The sequence below is a fragment of the Melozone crissalis genome, unplaced genomic scaffold, assembly GCF_028551555.1.
Source record: "Melozone crissalis strain CALT ecotype California unplaced genomic scaffold, PUWL_Pcris_2 ptg000013l_1, whole genome shotgun sequence".
NCBI lineage: Eukaryota > Metazoa > Chordata > Aves > Passeriformes > Passerellidae > Melozone > Melozone crissalis.
The window spans coordinates 12,220,531-12,241,582 of NW_026535791.1; the positions used below are offsets into that span (position 1 = coordinate 12,220,531).

Below are 21,052 nucleotides of genomic sequence, written 5' to 3' on the forward strand. Positions count from 1 at the left end.
TTAAATACAAAATAACACAGGTGAGATAAATAAGTCAAACCCAAGCAGCATTGAGTGAGTAGGGAAAAGGAAAGAGGAGGGGGGATGAAGACTCAATTTCTGGCTCTGCTGTTTGTGCTTGACAATTCTGGACAAACTGTTCTTTTGGATTTTCCTCCCACTTGCTTTCAAACAGGATACATTACTCAGGGTTTCATCAGGCAACAGTGGTAACAGACATATCCGACTTTAACATTACATCTCCCCCAGCTCACAGTCCTTAACACCATAGGAAAGCCAAAAAATAACCCATAATTCACATTTGAAAAATCACGTTTCAAGTGTGGCAAATATAATCTCATTGTGTCATTCACTGCACTGCCTTGATGAACAAATCTCAGTATTCAACAGAAATGACCAAATGGACATTAATCCATGCCATGTAAAGCTATAAGCCAGGGGGAACAATACTTACCCCAAGTATTTTAACAACTCCTTACTCAGATCTTCAGGAATATACTCTGATATTAACCCATGGGCATACCGTACATAGTCTTCAGGAAGAGGTCAGGGAGCAGGGAGGAGGAGAAAAAGAACATTCATGTTACAAAGTCACGTTGCTTTAGCCATGTTGCATGTGCTACCATGAGGCACAAGGTTGAATCACTCACAACAGACTTCTAATGGATACACTGTGATGCTTCTCTGCCTTGAGTAGTTTATGTTATATGACACCTGTAGGTTTATTTAAAAAGTAAAGACTTACTACACTCACTTTGTCAGCACATGTTATTAATATCTGCTGCATGTACTTTACAAAAGCTGTTCACTTTCTGAGAGTACTAGATATCGTGTATTTTTCCGAAGAAATTAAATTTTAAAAACCTGCAAAAGTAAAAAGCTGACTCAACAGAACATGCAATCATTAATTTTAAAGCATCTGGATCTTACAATTATTTGGCAAGGGCTTCAGTACTAAAGAACATTTTCTGGCTTCAACTGAAAACAATTAGATGAGACAATGAGTCTATTTCAAAGTCTTGTACTTAATTTTCAGTACTTTATAGAAAATGCCAAGGCCTATCTAAACATCACTGGCAAGACAGGATAATTATCTGTGGAAATCTGAACTACTAGAAGCTGTTTTCAGTACAGGGCACTCCTGCTATAAATGTTCTTCTGAGAGACTGAGGAAAAAAAGTGACCCTTTTATAACACAAAGTCCTAAACCAGATCTTTTCCAGTCACGTTCTTCACAAGCAATTACTGATCATGGGCTGATTTTTTAAACTTGCTGTTGTTGAGGCTGCTAGGGAGTAACTGCACCCATGCACAGGAAGCATTTGCCAGACAGATATTAAGCTAAAATCTCCTTTCTGAATTCCAACTCCAACAGGCCAGTTTATCTGCTCATATGCCTCCACACTTAGAGACTTCAGAAGCACATGGCATACCAACCTTAAGGCAGCAAAGAGCTATTACTTTAGTGTCAGAGATAAATTTACCTTTTTTCCCCATTTTCTCTTTTTTTAACCTGAAAAGCCCAATGCAAACTGGCATTGAAGGAGAAAGCATTAACAAACTGACAGCAGCATATGCATTTCAGTTGAACTGATAATAAATTCCTACTATCACCTATCAGCACTTCTCCTTCCTTCACTGCCTAGATTCATCGAAGATTTTTCACTCTCTAAGCCTACTTTGGGATCAGGAGAGAATACGAAATAATTCCAACTCAAGACAATTTCACCTCAACACTTAATATGTCCAATTTACTGCTTAAGAAAAATATTCCAATCATTTCACTCTTTGCATTATGTCACTGAATGTTGAGTCCAAATCAACTGCTATTATTTCATACTAAATACAAAACACATTCCCTTTGCATTTCTGACTTGAAGTAATCTTCACTATCTTCCTTTACTAATTTAAAAACACCACTATTTGCCTCCTATGGAGTCTGTGTTCTTACACCAGCCTATCTTTGTAATTAATCTTTCATCAAACATTAGGAATATTGCACACTTCCCTTCTTTGTCTTCTGAATGAAATAGTCAGGTCCCATATGATAAACCTCCCCTACTTCCCTATTTGTTCTCGTTATATCCTCCCCTATTTTTGCTCTACAACATCTGTAGAAGCTAACTACATATACCCATCTATTTTTAAGGTGCTGAAATTTCATAATACCCCAATGAAAACAATTCTGTACAGAAATAAATTGCACTGTCACAGCAGTGAAAATCAGACAAGAAAATGAGTCTTACTAGAAACAAGTGTTGAGAAATGCCCATTTGACTTCCTGTCATACACCTTGCCACATACAGTGGGACTACCTCCAAAACTCACTTACTTTAGACCCCAGTATTCCCAATTTCAATGCTGCTCTCTCAAATATGAAAACCCAAGGTTTTTAAAAAGACTACTATAATCATGTCACTACAAATAAAGAGCAGGGTGGAAAAAAACCCACTGCAGATGAAATATTTCATTATAAATTTCAGAGAAAAAGTATTTAACCATAGTCAAGATGGTTGTTGCCAGGACGCTTTCCCCTTTCTTTAAAAGAGTAGGGGTTGGGAAAAAGGTGAAAAGCTACTGTGAAGTTAAAGTCACAACTTTTGCAATTTTGTCTCTTTTTAAAAACCATGTATTACAATCTCTGTTCTATAAAATTGTCTATTTGCCTTGTAAATCTCCTTTATGTTGTTTCTTTTGATATCATGACTTGGTAACTAATTTTCCACTTTGTGAGCAAGCTGCTTTGTTTCTTCTTAATTTTCAATAGCATGAAGACTTCTGACTGTAATAAGAAACAACTTGCCTTGGTTCATCTTGCTCTAAACTGTTCCTAATTTTCATTAACATTTGAAGATTTTATTCTGAGTCCATTTTCAGGTTTCTTTACAGAATTTGGTGTCAGTAACATTCAGGACGTTGCCCTCCCCAGCAAAATAGTGAATAGAAGCAAACAAGATCCCACGAGACTTTTTGGTAACAGGACTGTTATAATTTAATACACATATTATCAAAATTTTGCCCTTAATAATTACACATTTGTGCATTTGTAGTGGGTTGAGGATGGTAAAATGCCAGTGCACCCACAAAAATCGTTCAACTTGTACATATGTTGCATAAAGTAATGTTTGGACGAGGAGCCTTTTCTCTGTGACCATGACTTCCTAAGATCCCTTCACCATTTTGAAGAATTCTATGAATGTGAATACTCCATGCATCCTAATAAAAATAATAATGAAAAGAAGCATGTTCTAATACAGACACACTTACTGGTTGGGACTCATATATATTATAAATATGTGTCCTATTCTTTAACACAGTCTTAGTTCAGCAAAGCACTTCAGCAAATATTTCACTATGAAAAATGTTTCCTCCTTGAACTGTGAAGAAGCTAAGAGAACCCCAGCTGAGACCATTGTAATTGTTAATTACATTGTCATCTGATGAATATAGCAAAGAACTTGGAAAAGCCAAGGCACAGAGTCGCAACTTATATGGAATTTTCTGTACAGGGCATAAATTTACTGCAAAGGTCAATTTCAATATATTTTAGTTTCTAATCATGCGTTTTATCTCTACATATGTGACTTCACAAAAATGAAATTCATTATGATGTTTAGTATTCTTACCTTCCTGAGCATCTGTGATCTGTTTACTGTTGATAAATGTACTTGCAAGCACCCTTTCACCTACTGATATATTGTTGCTTTTAAGTGCTTTCACTGTTTGATTAACCTACAGAAAACCAAAGAATGAAATGCCTGTATCAATATTGTTATGCACATGTTAATGCAGTGACAAAGCTCTTGTAATTTTGTTTCAAGCATATAAAACACTCAAGTTATGGACTGTGGTGAAATTTAATATACATTTGTAATGACTAGCAGATGAGCTCAAAAAACCCAAAGAAACTAGCATGTCTTTGAACATGTTGCCTTGGCAACACAGCACCACTTTTGCAGCACCCTGAGATGAGCTGAGCTACTCAGACTCAACAGCCATGATTATACAGGTGAGAAATACACCTGCTCAGAGAACACTCCTGAGCTCAGCAGGATGGCAAAGGCAGTCCTGGTGGAAATCAAAGATTAAAGACTTCACAGGGTACTGGTGTGCTAGATCCAACAGAGAGAGAACTGTCAGACGAAGGTATTTTCAACAACACAAACAGGTACCTGTTCACACGTAAATATTCAGGTAATCATTGCAAAATAGGTATTCATTCCCACACCTCATCACTGCAGAAAGTGGACCAGATTTTGTGCTTGTATTGATTAATTTAAATGACAAGGCCTCCTCATCATGTGATGCACAACCTCTTTTTCTATAGAGCGGCATCATGTTAAGGGCACATACGCATGAGTTAAATGAAATTCACTTTCTTTACACCGAAACAAAGACCCCATCAAGCTTAGCTTTAACACTAGTTTATCTCTGGCAAACTCTACAGGCCTGTTGAACAGCATGATTGGATCAGGATAATAGCAACCAAACCAGGACCATTCTGAGTGAACTCTGCCAAAACTTCAGGAAACACATTTGCAGCACAAAACCAAGGCAGTTCTGTCCAGCTTCAAAGCACAGCAGAATTTAGAAACTGTAACAATTAAAACCCTCCTCTAGTCCATCTATGAAAGGGACAAAACAAAAGCAAGCCCCTCACCTTACGCAAAGCCCACAGCAGTAAGCTGACAGCTTCTTCTTCCTACCCACACCCCATATAAGCCCCTTTCATGACCAGTCCCGTCAAAAAGAGAAATGCAACAAGCTTGTGAATATCTCTAACACCTGATCACATTCCCAAGTGGAGCAACGTTTACTGTGATGTCTGTCCTTCTTGGACAGGACATATACCTTGAACGGAGGCACAGCACATGGCTCCAATGCAAATATGGACAAGCTAAAAAGCATTTCCATTTTAAACATATAGCAATTTTTAAAGCAAAAGTGAAACACAATACCTTTTTCTTTAACCACTTCAGTGTCTTCTCCTGGCTGTATTTGTGGAATTTCTGACTGCCAATCTCTGAGAAAAAACAAGCAAGGGGAAAAATGTCATGCCTGGTTTGGATTGCATTTTCAATACCTTTAAAATCTTTTAACTTGTAGATAGAATATAAAAGTTAATTTGCATCTTGCACATGTTTGATATCAGGGCAATAAGTTTAAAAAATATGGGAAGTAAAAAAAAAATAAACAGACTGAGCTGATATGAACAAGTCTGGACAATCTGACAGTTCTTTAATTAGGACCCAATCCAACAAAGCACAGATTTTATTTATTTATGTGCAATCTTGAGTTGTCTTATTCACCAAGATTCTTCTCGAGTCCTTGCAGTTTCACTTCACCTTCACTGCCCTGTGTCACCAGACTGGTGATTTTAACTATGTATCTCATAACACAAAAAGTTGGTTCCACAATTTTATTTTTTTTTAAATAACAGATTATCTTAAATCTTTATGTACTGGATTTCAGCACCTAGTAAGGGACCAGGACAGAGTTGGTTACTGAAGCTAAACCATCCACCTCTTCTATAAACCCTTTCCCTATCAGTTCTCCTCTCTCATGTCAGAGTAACTAAAACAGGATTTTTACTTCTATCCCCCTTTTACATAATTCAATAAAAAGTTAAAAGAAAACACAGAATCCAAAATAGTGAAACTCACTCCTTGTGGGAGGAAGTACATGATTCACTCATGATTTATGGAGCAACACAAATTAACTTGATGATATAAGAATTCTGGAGAGTGCTTCCCCTGTGATAACGAGGGCATCATGAGCACTGGCCATTCACATGTGATCTGGAGATACATCAGTTCAAAACATCCAGGCAAAAGAGAAAATTACAAAGGCTCAGGGAAATTTCAGTATAAAAATTCAGTGTTAACTCACAGAAAGCTACATTTGGGAAATGGAATCAGATGCCTAATAAGCTTTCACAGGAGATTTTGGAGCCTGCTGTTTCAGTCCTTTTCTTTAACAGGTATTTCAATAAGTTTTGATCTCCTGTATACCATTCCCATAAATACCTACATCTGTTTCATGTCATTTACTGATACAGTGTCATATTCCAACACTCATTTCATGGATTTTCCTTCTCCCCTGGCAAACAACAACATATTATTTATGATTCCTTCAGCATTTCCTTCTTTGGGGTTTATCTTGGCTCTTCCAAATTGCACACAAACAGTGAACTATTATGTGCTCTTTCTGCATGCATGGCAGGGGCTATGGAGAGGTCAAGGAAAGCTGCTTGCAAGATAAAAGTTTAAATCTCTCTCAATAGTTGTATAATAGCAAAATACAAAAATTCTTCAGAGCAAAAATGAAAAAAAATACACTAATGTACACTTTGTTTAATGATGAGCTGCAGGTAAAACAATTAGCTGTGACATTGCTGGCTGCAGGCTTTAGGACTTAGAAGCTTCTAAATGGGTCTGAAAGAAAAGGAGCAGAAAATGGAGAAACTCTCTGGATACCTGAATCTGCTTCTCAAAGGGCTAACTTGGTTTGGGTTCAAGCACAGTGAGTACAATTCATGGATTCCTCTCTTATCTGTGAAAGTTTGAGGAAGGGACATCCTCTGGGCACCATCCCCCAACCCATGCTGAAAAGTAATTCTAGTCTGGATTCCCAGGCAGACTCCCCCACAACAGCATGATTCAGAGTGACTCAGGGAAAGGAAATGTGGAACTGTGAAGCCATTTTCATTAAAACATGTGAAAAATAATTACACTGAACCCTTCAGAGATCACTTTGTTTGAAAATATTTTGTGTGCTTGACAGTTTTGACTATTAAACCCTAGAAACTGACAATATTCGAGACCTCTGAAGAATTAAAGTGAGTTATGAAAGTCACAAACTGCTGACAAAAGGATTCAATATTGGAACGCAGATTTAACATGTGATGCACATTTGATATTGGTGAGAGTTAGTGACTACGTTTGATAATATGAGTATATATTGGAAAGCCTTTTGTTCCCTAATGTGTCTGGTGCCTATAAAACTGGTCTGAGACATCTGGAAAGATTGGGTTTGAGAAATACAGATGGAATATAAGTGGTTCTACAATTAAATAATATGTTCAGTGATCGGGTAATCGCTATGTAGACTTGGAAGTTTCCCTGATGTATTGTTGAGCAAACTGCCTAAAGCACATTTTAAAATCCATTTTCTCAGTGTTTTCCATAACTCTGAAACCTATAGGGCCCCTTTTTTCCTACCTCCTGGGAATACAAGCTTGGCAATATTATTTAGTTCTTCTAATCAGGTAAGTTTTCTTGGCTCTTCATGTTAATCACATCAGACAAGATCATAGTGCAGCTTTTGCCTCGCAAAATGAAACAAAGAGTAACACTCTAGAACTGGAATTCATAACCCTTTCTTAAACCTTCTCTACTGTACATTCAATCCAATGTCAAAATTTATTAGCAAACAACCTGCCTCACCCAGACTTAGTGAGCTGTAGCACACCCTTTCCAGAACTACTAAAGCAGGTAATTCAGAATTTAATTCAACTAAATGAATTTTCAGTGCCCTTCAAGAATGAGGCCAAGGAAGGTGGATTTTCTGCTAATTCAGTAAGTGTGTAAACTGTGAGTGCTCTGGGGTAAGAATTTCTCAGACAGATGTTAAAAGTCTTAAGACTAAATGAAGAGTGAAATAATTATGTTGTTAAGTTCTGTCAAGCAGAACAGAGCTGCAGAAGCCTTAACGCAACTGGTATTTCTTGCCCTAATGCTCTACTCCTAAAATGAGAAAGGCTACAAAGTGGACAACAGCTCTTAAGAGCCAGAAAAGAGTGAGTACCTGAAGTCATAATGCTGGTATTTTTTACAAGCAATAAAAGACATGAGAATATGAAACACATAGAAGTGGATTAAACAGAAAGGTGATGCGTGCATGACAGGCAAGAAAGTGCCAAGGGGTTTGTTGCATAACAGTACTCTTGGTGTTCTATAAAAAGAAAGAAATCCTAAGAACAAGCTCCACTGTAACCCAATCCAAACTTGAACAAGAAAAGAAGTAGCATGTACATGCAGGTACATGCCTGGGAAAATCCAAGAACATCACATAAAGCTGATATGTGTGTGTGTGTGTACAGCTTTTATGACAAAAGCATTATTGACCTCACATTTCAAAACAAAACCTAGGAACTGAACACACCTTTAACAGCTAATACAATTTGCTGGCAAAATGACACTAACTTATGGGTGTACATAAAGCATTACTTAAAATGGAAAAAAACAAGCAGAGAAGCATCTTCACTACTGTCTAACAGAATACACTTTATGGGAGGATGCTCCCAGACGGATAATAACTGCAAATACAGTATCAGAATGGATACAGAAGTTAGACCAAGACACAAGACCTTGTCTATAGCAAACAATTTTTAAGAAAGTTTTGTTTTGGGAACATAAATACTGCCCAAAGGCTGTGCTGCTGTTTGGAGGAAGTGGCCCTTCAAAAAAAATCATCCAGACCTGGTCCTAAGTTCCTATGCTCTTCTCTCACCCTGGCTACTTATCCCATCTTACACAAGTTGTGGGACGATTGCCTGAAAGCTTAAAAATACTTTTTAATGGAAATACTTGTCACTTCATGAGAAGGCAAAAAGGGTTTTGCTTTTCAGATGCACCTGTCCTAGAGAAGCCTTCTCAAAAGTCCGAACTCATCCAAAGAAAAAGATTGTTTGGTCCAAAATTATACAAAATGTAACTAAATGTTTCTGTAGGCTCTTTTGGAAATGCAGGAGGAATAGTAATATTACTCCACAGTTACGTGTTTATGGAAGCACATAATTCCAACTACTCCAGTCCCAAACAGAATGTGACAACAACCTTGCTACCGAGATTTTCTGCTCCCTTGTGAAAGTGAGCATTTTCAACAGAAATATGTCCTGCCCTGTAGTTCAAGTGCAACTTCCCTACCCTACTGCACATGCACCATAAAAAGCCCAAAATACTTAAACTTGTTCACCTAAATTAACTTACAGCTTCCACCCCTCACAAACACCTGAATGTTCTATACAGCTAGAAGGAGGTCTGGTCTTTTACTTAGCAGACACTATTTTTTCATCACCTTTCCTTAGCTACTTCCCAATTATCTGTACAGCATCAAAATATTTCTTCTTTTATATATATATATATATATCAATGATAAGGGTCAGCTTGCTTCATGAAAGCAAATTCTTAATGTTTGTAGCTTTCAATCTATCTTTTAACTTAAATCTCAACTCCTTGAAGCAGCTCTGGTGCATAAGAAGCAGACAGCTTACTACTTTTGCATTTGGTGGTGCAAAAGATTCCTGTATGTTCTCCTGTAGGTCTCCATGTGCACGTAGGGAAATCTCCATTCCCTATCAGGGAGTTGGCAAGCCTAAGTAGAATGCTATTTAAAGGACTGAAAATAAAAACTGAGGTCTTGCACGTTTTGTGTATCTGCAAACCTACAAAAATAATGTGATGCTCCAGTCCCTTCCTTAGAAAGCCTATATTGTCCTTAAATAAAATGAAAGCCCCCACACCAAAGGGAATTCTGAGCAAAGGCTGAGGGAACTATGTACAGAATTCATAGCTAGCTAACTTTTTCCATTTGAGTTTTCTCACTCATATACATATGCATCCCAATCAATTCTTGTATTTTAAAACAATTAAGTCTTTAAGGTTAAACCCACAAAACTAAATTATGCAAAGCCAGAAAATTTGTGTTCTTCTTTCTCAACAGCATATTTCTTCTTCTCCAGCTCTTTTCTACTTGTTGTTTCAATGGTTTGACACAAAGGATTAAAAAAAATAAAATGGACCTTTTCCATGCCAGACCATCCTACACTAAATAAAGAATTGAGAGAGATGTAAGATTCTGATCCAAGTCAAAGACACTTCACAACATATATAATAATGTCAAGAAGCCAGCTGTGATTGGTTTATCATTTGTATGACACCTAGCAACAAAACTTCATGAGATTTTCAGACTTGCAGCAGATAATCTGAGATCCACATATTTCTATTCACAAGACTGCAATGACAAGCTCTAAGCCTAAGCTTCTGTTTTTAAAGTACAGCTGTGTCCAGCACTTCAGTTGTTTGGTAAAGCAAAAAACAATATTTAAATCTATCTTGTAATGAGGTGACACTAACAAATTGAGTCTTTTTTTATTTGTCCTCGCTCCCCTCCCACCCCATTTTTTCACCTTTTTCTTCTGTTACATGCTGTATGTACTGTTTAACATCTGCACACTTCAGCAGCAGTGGGCAGCTAGGGTATTCTGAGTCTAGCACAACTTGATCAAGTGGCTGGAACTTTCCTTGCTGCTGAAAATACATCAAAGGGATTACAAAAGCATTACTAAAATGTTAAGACACATATATACACACTACACATACGTATATAAATATATATGCATGCAGTGGCCATAGCTTTAAAATAAAGGATTGAAAGAAGATCGTATTTTGAATGGTAACACATGACACATTCAGAAACTGATTACAAAGCAAGTTATAAATATTTATTTCAGACCAGTAAATACCTGCAAAATGCTGAACTCTTCAAACACTGCACTTAAAAGGCCAAATTTAAAACAACACAGGGAGAAACTAATGTGAAGTACAGCAGGATTTTTTGGAAGATGACATAAGACACAGTAGTCAGTGTGTGCCAATAGTGTTTTAGACCAAAACCTGTTGGATTAAACCCAGTGTCATAACTTCCATTCAAATTTTGCTTTTTCTTCCACAAAGATACATCTCAAAGGAGCAGGGCAGCTTCTGGAACACAGTATTAACCTTTCACCTCTGCAAAGTCAATTCCAGTTTGGCCAGAGTAGGGATATAAAGTGATTTTGGCACAACTTAAATAGCCCCACACATGACAGAACCATCAAACAAATTTTGCCATTGCCAAACAATGCATAATCATTCAGCATGGTTTGGCACAACTGGCAACCTTCCCTTTGGAAAGATCCTTTAGTGCATCAGTACAAAGACTCTGTGAACTTAGAGAGTGCGTGGTCTCCGCAGCCAAGGCTGAACTCATTATACTGGTCAGCATGAAAAAACCCACTTGGGGTATACTGCTTTCATTATTAATTAATTCTCTTGCTAGACACTCAGAGGCTTAATAAAAGTAACCATCTATTGTTAAATCACAATAAAAACAAGAAAAAAAAGTCCCAAACAAACACAAAAAAAGCAGAACCAAGAAAATATATAGAGGGTTTCTTCTCCTTAAAAGGGAAAAGGCACAATAACCGTGGCAAAAGGAATTCAGGAAAATAAAACTGCACAAAAAAATAAAACTGCAATAAGCTCTTTCTTACAGATAACTGACCTGCCTGTGTCCCAAAGCATGACAGCTGCATTTACCTCATGCACGGGCACAGAGCCTAAGCCAAGAAAGGTGCTGTATAGGAGATGGCTCTGCTCAGAGACACACAAAGCAATCCTGAATCACACTATCAAATTCAAAGGACAGTGCAAAGGATGATTCTATGATATCCAGTGATATCCATTATTCAAGCTGGAAGTGACTGTGCTGCATTCAGGCTAACCTTGCCACAAGACTGCAGAACACACTAACTTAGGCAAGGTGCTGCAGGAAAGCATTTGCCCTTTTTTAGGACCCACAACAGCTCTATGCATTTATCTGGCATCACACCTGGCCTAGAAAACCAGAAAACCTAGAAAACAATGTACTGAAAAAGTGAATGGCAGCACAGGACTCTTCCCATGCACAGAAACAGCAGCAGCAGCTGTCCTTTACTCAGGCTACCTCAACAACACCCCACATAAAGAGAGATTTACTACTTCCCTAATTTAAGTTTGGTATAAAACTTTCAAAGGAATGATGAATTCAGAGTGCAGCTCCCAGGGAACAAACTGAACTACTTGTGGGATGGCCTCTTCTGATGACCAGCCTGACCACTGAAATGCAGAATACATCTGAACACCCTATACCTTAAATAATTAAAAAATAATGACAGAACAGTAAGTTACTATTACAAAAGTATAGGGAGACTTTATATCTTCACCATAAATAATTTGTTCTCCTGCATTCTCCACTTGCAATCTAAAGCAGAAAACAGCAAACAACCTTGTAGAAATTCTTTAGAGCAAAAAAGTCTTAGGATGCATAAAGTGCATTGTCTCCACAAAACAAAACAAACAAGCAAAAATACAACAACAAAAATCAGCATTTCAATTTTATTTTGTGCCCCTTTTTTCATATTAAAAAATATCAGAAAATTTGCCCACAACTTTTGATACATTTCAGAAATTTAATTGAGGTTTACACCCACTATAAATCAATGAACCCATTTTTTTAATTACCCAACTTTTGGATACTCAATCATCCCATTGCTGTTCTATGATATGACATGTCTACAAATGTTGTTGTTTCCTTTCAAGTTCAAACTGCCACAAAAATGTTCCTCCTTCCTCCTCCATAGCATCCAAATATTTCTTTTTTTTCCCCCTTCTTTCCCAAAATAACCATTTTACTGATGCCTCAGAAAGGGCACTAGGTTGGTTTTGATCTGATGACATGTCAGCATTTTAAATTCAATAGTTCTGGGACAGGCTCTCACAAAAAGACAAAAGAGATTCTCTTCTCTAAAAAAAAGAAGGTGATTAGTGCTTGTTGAGATTGAAAGCTGACTCTTGTAGCATAATTTACCAACCAAAAAACTTGATGGAAACAAAAGTACTTCTAGGTATTAAGATAATACTGCTTTAAAAGCAAATTAAATTTCCACTATTATGGAAGCCACTCTTTGTAAAATTAACATAACTTCTGCAGAACTGAAGTCAGAAATAATGTTTTCTCCTGAGAATTCCAGAAGAAAAAATAAAGCAGGCTTACCTCTTTGTCTGCCTTTATGAGGTAGTAAAGTATCAGAAATAAGGGGTCCATTGGTGTAACAAACAGCAGGCGCCCATCTAGGTGACAGATAAGGAAAAGTAAGCTTCCACAATATATTGACTTTTTGGGGTTTTAGGATGTTTTTTAGGAGTGTGAATAGAATTTTTTTTAGTAAGTATCCCAATATTTGAATAAAACAGAAAAATAGTATTTGTTAATTCATATTAAAAACACAGAGATAATTCAATTCTCTACCCTACCAAACCAAAGCACCTACTCCACTTCAGGACTTCTGCTTTGTGTAGTCTGAGTTTTGCCTTTTTTTCTGGACTGTATTAAAACCAGCAACATTGAAGCTGCCCTCTATTGGCAGATTTGGGGGCAACAGAAATTGGATTGGTACACCAGAGATACTCAGCAATACCTCACCTCTAACACTGGGCAAGGTAACACTGCACCGGCAGAAGAGACAGGCAGGACAAGAAAGAGTTTCAAGGGCTAGTTAAGGGAGAGCTGCCTTAATCTGCAAAGGGAGAATCTGATGCAGTCTCCTAATAGAACAAAATAAACTTAGATCAGAATACATGGCTCAAAGTGCTGCATTCAAGGTTACACACAAAGGAAGAACTTGGTCTCCCATTGAAACAGACACCTCTGCCCATCTGGAGTTCATTGCAGGACAATGGCTTAGTCAGGCCTTTTGTACAACTGCAGATAATTGGAAACAATGCAACATCAAGGAAATTCACTAATGAGACCAAATAATTGATGACAATTTGACAGTAATTAGCAAACCAAAAGCAAATAAATGTAATTATTTTTGTTTTAAATCACATGATTAAGATAATTAAAGAAAAGGAAATCCTATTATGATGGCCCTAAAACCAACAAAAGATCATGTGGGAAGAATGTGTTTTGGGTAAAGCTGATATCCAATATACCATGTGTATTATCAAAATGATGCTCAGTGTGAGGCAAGGCAAGCATCAGGGCTACTTACAAACACAAAAGCTTTGATATTGAAATTGGAAGGAAAAAGACCCACTAGCCACTTTCTAAAAGCTTCCATTTAAATGCTTTCCACCCAACCTCCAGGAGGAGATATTTTTGTTTGTTCTAAAGATTCAGACTCACTAGAAGTGTATAAAGACCTCTGCCCTTCTCTGCAGATAACCAGATAATTTGTTTTAACTGCAAACACACAGAATTGTTTTTATTGTTCTTCTCCTGACCCTTTCAGAGATACAGCAGCCCTAACATTCACGAACAATTTTTCCACTGTATTTTTAAAAGAAAACTGAGGGCATGATTTCCTAAGGCAACTGTTTCCCAAGGGCCAAAATAAAGGTTAGAAAGGGAGAGAGAGAATACAATGTGGACATAATTGGGAGCAGGGAGCAGACCCAGTCTGTTGGCTCACCCCCAAGACAGAGCAAGGAAAAGCTCAGAGACATACTGCTTGCACTGCTTTATGTGCCTGCAGAGGCTGTTTAAAAGTTAGCACACACTTTGGGATATTACTGTTAAAGAAGGCATATGTCTGGAAGGGTTGCTTTTATTTATTACTATAAATGGACTTTTCTCTAATGAAAAGGAATAAAACAAATATACCTTAATCTTCTGAATTAATACTTATGAACATGCTGGTCTGTGGACATGCTGGCAGAGAAACACTGCTACAGTAACATCCTTACTGAAAATGGATTGTGAAAGCCATCCCAAGCAAGTTACACAAGCTTCCTCCTCATTTTCACAAAGGTGAACAGGATCAGAGAATGTCCAGGATATTACAGAGCAGCTCCCTTAGAGAGAACACTGAAACAGCAGCTTCAGACCTCTCCTGAGAACTCAGCACTTAGGTTGGGGACTACAGAGGCAATTTAAGAACACAAGACCATACATTCCAGTGCTTGGAGCTCTAACACACCACTTTGCTTGGCTAGCTAAGGCCTTCCAGCCCTTTCTTTTCTTTCCCAGTGGAAAATACATATAAACTTACAAAGAGGACTTGCTGGTGTGATTGACAAGGAAAGCTAACTATTTTATGGCACTTCAGTTTAAACACAATTGAATTACTTACCCCTCCTTCCCCCTTCAAAAAATGACAAATGAACATCAGTCTAATTGAGGCTGCCAAAGGCAACCTTTTAAAGAGAAATGACAAAGCCCCCAGCCCTGGTTAAATCCTTATGGCAAATGAGTCTATCAGAAGGTGGGGATATGATGCAGCATGTCTCAAACAAGGGAAAACACCTGTAAATTTACTAGAAGAAAGAGGGACGGTCTGTGTACAAACATTAGTTAAAGATGGGGGAAAGACACATTATCCAACTCACCCTGTTGAACAGTCTGACCTATAAACCAGGAACGACGTTCCTCGTGAAAAGCTTTTACTTCAAACAGCTGCTGTGCACCACTATTGAATAAGTAAAGGGTTGCTTCCCCTGTTGAAAAGAAATCTGGTTTGTGTTTGTAAGCTTTCAGAAAAATCAAAAGAATACCCAATATGTTTGAAGAATGTGCCCTATATACATACAGACACACAAACATACACACAGTCTACATAAACTCACTACAAAGAGAGCTCAGACAAAAAACACTATTATATACAGATGTTCATTTACCAGCTCTATAAACGAAACTGAATTTGAATCAATAAATAAGATGTGTGAATAGTTCATCTTACAACACAAAGCCTTTGATCCAAACCCAAATCAAAATCACTCAAGAAATCAGCTTTTTTCTGCAGTGAAGAGGGAAGGTGGAAAACAAGAGAATTCCCTCTCCTTCCATCATGTTTGTCTTGAGGATATCAGACTCTGGGTTAGGGGAACAAAAGTCTCAAACCTTTCATGGACAATCTGAAATAATTCTTTTTTTTTTGTGCACCAAAATGGATTGTGATGACTCTGTATGGGTAGACATATAAAGTAAACAAGGAAGCTAGAAGAAGTTGGTTTGAAGTGCCCATCAGAACCTTAGTAGTTGGGAAAGGAAAAGGATAGCTTTATTTCAGGTCATCACAGCTCTACCATTTGACATTAGTTTTGGGATACAATGGAAGGGTGACAAACACATTGCAAAAAGAACTGGCATTTTCCATATCAGAAATGGGAAGTTGCCACAACTACAGAAGGGGCCACTGAAATGTGGTCAGCTGAGTCTGTTGGCTGGACTGCTTCTATCTTGCTTATCAATCCATCTTCAGGAAACAAGAGCAACTACAGCAGGGCTGTCCTGCTCAGAGCACATAAATTGCAAAGCTGCAGTGACTTGCAGATGATGGGCTGGCTCAGAGAAGGCTCAGTGTAAGCCCTGAAAGCTGACATCAGCACTGCTCTTCTCAGTCTGCAGACACCCCCAGGTGCGGAGGGAGGTCAGCAAAAATGAACAGACAGATGAATTCCCAAAAATGACTGGTAATGCATTTTTTTCCCCTTTATCCAAAAGCTGACCAGATGTTTAACCTCACTTAAGGATATAATTTCAGTACTCTGATAATTTTTCTTTTGGGTAGGGGAGGAGAGGAGCAATGAGTAGTCATAAGGGGGGAGCAGAAGTTTCAATCATTACCATGTGCACCCTCAACAAGGGTCTACACCACAGTTTGATCAGCCCCATATCCAACTACTCACAGAAGTGCTGACTGAACAACTTAAGACTCCTACCAGGGAGTGTGCTAGCCAAATCCAGTGGTGAGCTATGAAATCTTGGGAAAAGAACCCTTTTTATTACCTAAGTACAGCTCCTTAATTTATGTCATTATGCTAAAAGGACAGTCACCACGGGTTCCCTACAGTACTGTAAGACAGGAACTGCAGGGGATGGAGAGAGAACCCCAACAGCTTTGCTCACAACTTCACTAATGGTTCTTGTGGTACTTCTGAACTGCAGTCTGATCCTACTTTATAGTCTTTCTAAGGGATAGAAATCTTGTTCTTTTACCTGTCTATATAAAGGACGAAGCATGCTTTTACTTAATAAAGTGGTTAGCATCGATTCTACAGTGTGCTGAGTCCTTCAGTGCCTACTTATACAGTATCTGGCATCAACAATTCATCTGTTAGACACAAAGGTAAGGAAAATACATTAATAGTGTGTTCTCAGTTCTTCCATTTTCAGACTTTGTATTTATAACAGGCTACATAACTGAAAGTCTATGCAGGCCTATAAATAAAGTCCTGTAAATTCTAAAGGAACACACCCAGACAATCATTGCACTTTAGGTTTTGCCCAGAAAACTTCCCCAAGACCTCTGATTCTACAAGGTAAACAGATCTCTTTTTACACAGAGAAAAACAAATTAACATCTATGCTTTTAAAAACATAACAAACTACAAAGGCAGTATGCTACAGCAGGAAATAATAACACAGGTGGAAAATAGATGTGGCTTTATATTCCCATTGCAAATCTGAGCAGTCAAGAGACACGCATCATGAGGAGTAAGTGATTTTACATTCTGTATTATTATTTTTGACAATTTTCCTCTTTCAAGAACAAATATCGTTCCTATACTGTGACAATAAAATTCATCTGAAGACTCAGTTACACACATACATGTAAATACATATAAATACAAGCAGTCAATTTCAGACCAAAACCATAAAACTTTAATCTACGGAAAAGAAACTAACTCAGGCAAAGAAAAAAAAAAAAACCATGAAAAACGTTTTTCAAACAGAATGTTAACCCTAACAAAGGCTTGCTGCAAGTTTCTGTTGCAGCATCATGCACTCTAATTATTAATTATTCATAGAATAATTAAAAATCCTTGACAAAAAGAACAGTATGACTAGAAGAAAGTAATGGTGGGATGGTGGTATCATTGAATTGCCTGCATTTGCTGGTCCTTCTAATGTATTTTGAATTCAAAGTGCCTCGTCCTCTGTTAAGGAGAAAAGAGACACCATGACCCAGGCCATGAGAAGAAAATTAGATTTAAAAATGAAAAGACCAAAAAGCTTGGTAAGTACAATTGAATCACTTCTTCTAACTCTATTTATTTTATAGCATAAGATGAATGCTAAGAAGCCTAAATTCGGATTTAAAAAAAAGGCTTGGACTCAACACCCAACACTGTAAGCTCCCCAAAACTAATGCACTTAAAAACAGAACTTAAATTACACCCCTTTTTTGTTCTGCCAATATTTCTGATGAATAAACAGTTCAACCAATTAAAATTATAAAAGAAATCCTAAATGTTTGCACAGCATTAACCATCTGGCATAACCAGCAGTATCTTTGGCACGTAAGACTTGTACCTATCATCATTATTTCAGCTTTGAGAAACATGAATCTTTTGGTGGTGGAGAAGATCAACCAGAATTTTAATAAGCTCATGTCACAGTTCCAGAACTTGCCTGTGCTTGGGTTGCGCAGTTTTGTAAACAAGGGTTCGCTGTCAGGTGTCTTTGGGGGGTCAATTGCAGCCTCTGTAGGGGGAGAGGAAAAAGTTAGGAACTTGTAAATTGTGAAGTATTTCACATCTGCTTCACCAAGACATTCTGAATTAATTGGATTGACACTTTTTGAAAACACACACACACATCTGCCTAAAAATTGTATGCCTCAGCCCAAATTCATCCTACCTGATCAAGGCACTTAAATTATGATTCCAGACTTCCTGGCACTCTCTGTCTGCCACAGGAAAGATATGCACCTGGGGATGATTTAGATTTTGAAAACCACTTCCCCCTAGAGAGCCTTCAGGCAAGAGAGCTCCTAAATTTGACATCCCAGTTAAGTAAGATGAACTGATATGCTGCCCTGATTAGTCACAAAGACAATGAGAATGCTTTGGTTAGTCAGGCCAAGCACAACGTGGACATTAAGAAAGTCCAAAAGGTAAAATACACACAGGGAGAAACTATCCTTTAAAACTTTCACGAAGTCAGATTACACATGAATTAGCCTATTCTAGTTGCTATGTCTGTGAAAAACATGCACACTTATTTATCTGATATGTATGAACTTGAAATATAAAGATTGCATTTAATTCCCCCCACAAGAAAAAGAAGGTGAGAGAACACAGCACCTCTGGCTGAAGCCCCTTACAGATATTTTCTTTCCTGTATCTTTGAACAAACGGAAGATAAAAAGCAGAGCCACAGAGGTATAATTTTTTCTGTGAAACTGAAAAAAGAGGGAAACAGCTACCACAAGAACACTGACTCAAGTACAAAAAACCACATCTATAAGTATCCCCAGTTAATTATATTCTAGCCAAGCTCTCTTTGTAGGGAAAGTCTAACTTATATTTATGAAAACATCTTCCCACATCTCAGTAAAGAGCACCATGACAGAATCATCTTTCTTAGCCTGCACACTGCCAGTTCTGCCTCAATTCCTTTCATACAGGCATTCATCAGAGCAAGGAAAATTACTAAAACATTTCACATATATAATGAGTATCCAGACCCCAGAGAATGGACTGACAGAGCTCAGGCTGATGTTTGTGTTACAGTGCTGCTGAGGAAAGCAGAGACGAGCAGTAGAGGCAGACTGCATGATTATTCAAAGGAACAGAAGTGCCACATTGTCCTTCCCGTTCCAGTAACATCCAGTAGGTTTGGGAAGAGGGAGCTGGCACAATTCTTTGGCAAACAGGGAAGTAGGAACAACTGAAAGCAGCTGTCCTTCACCCTGGCTGAAAGCCCCAGCCATATCTGAAAAGGACAAGTGGACTTCTCCCACTTGGCTCTTCACTAACACCTCATGGGCCAAAAAAAAAAAAGGCCCAAATCACTCTCAAGCTTCATATCCCCCCCTTGTTATTCAGTTGTGCCACCAACAGAAGTTGCCCAGATAAAGGCATAAGTGGGACACAAAAACCAACAGTGTTTAGTGATAGTAGTGTTGGAGAGTAATAATTCTCAGAGCTGTTCAGACAATTTAAAGTAATTTTCTTCTCTTCAATACTCAACTGAGTCTTCAGGTGGTTTGGAAAAGTGCTTCAAAAAGTTTCAATATAAGTTGAGGGCTTTTAATGGAAAAAATCCGTATTTGCTAAGCAGACTTGCTTCATATGCTGATACATAAACACATGGTTGTCAAGCTACATTTGCCCTGGCAAAGGCGACTTTCCAATTTCTAGAGCTGTGTATATTTCAATTCTTGACCACAGTTTAACATTAGTGTATTTTTTGTTACTTTTTAAAACACTGAAGTGATTAATGATAGTGAAAGAAACACACTGCACGTGTTTACTTTGATGTGTTTCACATGAACATATTAAAATATACACAGTAAATGTGAGTTTCAAAATTTAAAACAAAAAGCAAAACAAAAAAACCCCAAAGGAACTTTCAGCGCTCGCTTGCTCTGCTTTCTTCATGCATAGATTGATGAGCACTGGGAATGAGTCCAGCTGAGCCCAAAGTTGCATCTTGTCAGCAATTAAGTCAACAATCCCTCCTAATTTTTTGCTGGTTTTAATGACATTTGCATCTTTACTGGGTTGAGATGTTCTCTTCCTAACCTGCTAGTAACACACTGAATTTAGCCATCTCTGCTAAGCCTGGGGGATACCTATAGGTAGGGAGTACTAAGTGTAACAAACCCAAGGAATACAGTGTCCCTTCTCTTCCTCATCAATCCTCTACCTTCCCAACCAGATAACCACCTTCCTTCATCCAGGCCTGCCCCATGCTATCCCAGGCTCTGGCCCTGCCAGGAGCTCTTCCCCAGGTGGTGAAGAGCAGCACAGCCCTGCCCACGGGGTTCTTTGGTGCTCCTCAGGCTCAAGGGTCTCAGCACGGCACAGAGGCAGCAGGGATCAAACCCCAACAAACAGCCTGAGCTGCAGCCTTCTGTCCCAGTATCTCATGGTGATGGGATCAGAGGGTACCTCACACTCTCCACACAGCTGCCACAGAAAATGGTTTGCCTGAAGGGACACACACATGCATGAGAAGAAGGGAAGGACCAGGCAACAGCAAAAGTGGTTCTTTGAGTTTCTTTAACATTCAGTTTCCTCAAAATGTAGGCAGTATTCCACTCCACTTCCAGGGGCATCTGAAGTATATTTTTGTTATAGATTGGCTTACTATATGTCAAGTTGGCAGACAAAAAAAAGAGGCAATTGGGAGAATGCCTGCTTGGAAAACTGGATGCAGTATTAATATGGCCTTAAGGGCAAAGAAGGCCCTATTTATCTGAGTTTAAATACCTCATGACTAGGAAAATGCTGAGCAAGGG

General features: G+C 38.2%; 1 protein-coding gene across 4 annotated transcripts in view; it reads right to left on the bottom strand.

Moving 5' to 3' along the window:
• The window catches only part of RNASEH2B (ribonuclease H2 subunit B), a 40,871-nt gene that overhangs the window by 11,572 nt on the left and 8,247 nt on the right, over positions 1–21,052 (bottom strand). For 3 of the 4 annotated variants that reach the window (XM_054272060.1, XM_054272056.1, XM_054272058.1), the window contains exons 2-8: positions 18,217–18,288; positions 15,192–15,299; positions 12,856–12,932; positions 10,190–10,310; positions 4,959–5,023; positions 3,627–3,732; positions 455–533 (exon numbers count right to left, since the gene is read on the bottom strand). In XM_054272060.1, coding sequence (XP_054128035.1) covers positions 455–533; positions 3,627–3,732; positions 4,959–5,023; positions 10,190–10,310; positions 12,856–12,932; positions 15,192–15,299; positions 18,217–18,288 — 628 coding nt within the window. The remainder of the gene's footprint in view (positions 1–454; positions 534–3,626; positions 3,733–4,958; positions 5,024–10,189; positions 10,311–12,855; positions 12,933–15,191; positions 15,300–18,216; positions 18,289–21,052) is intronic. The other variant, XM_054272057.1, reaches the window with a different exon arrangement.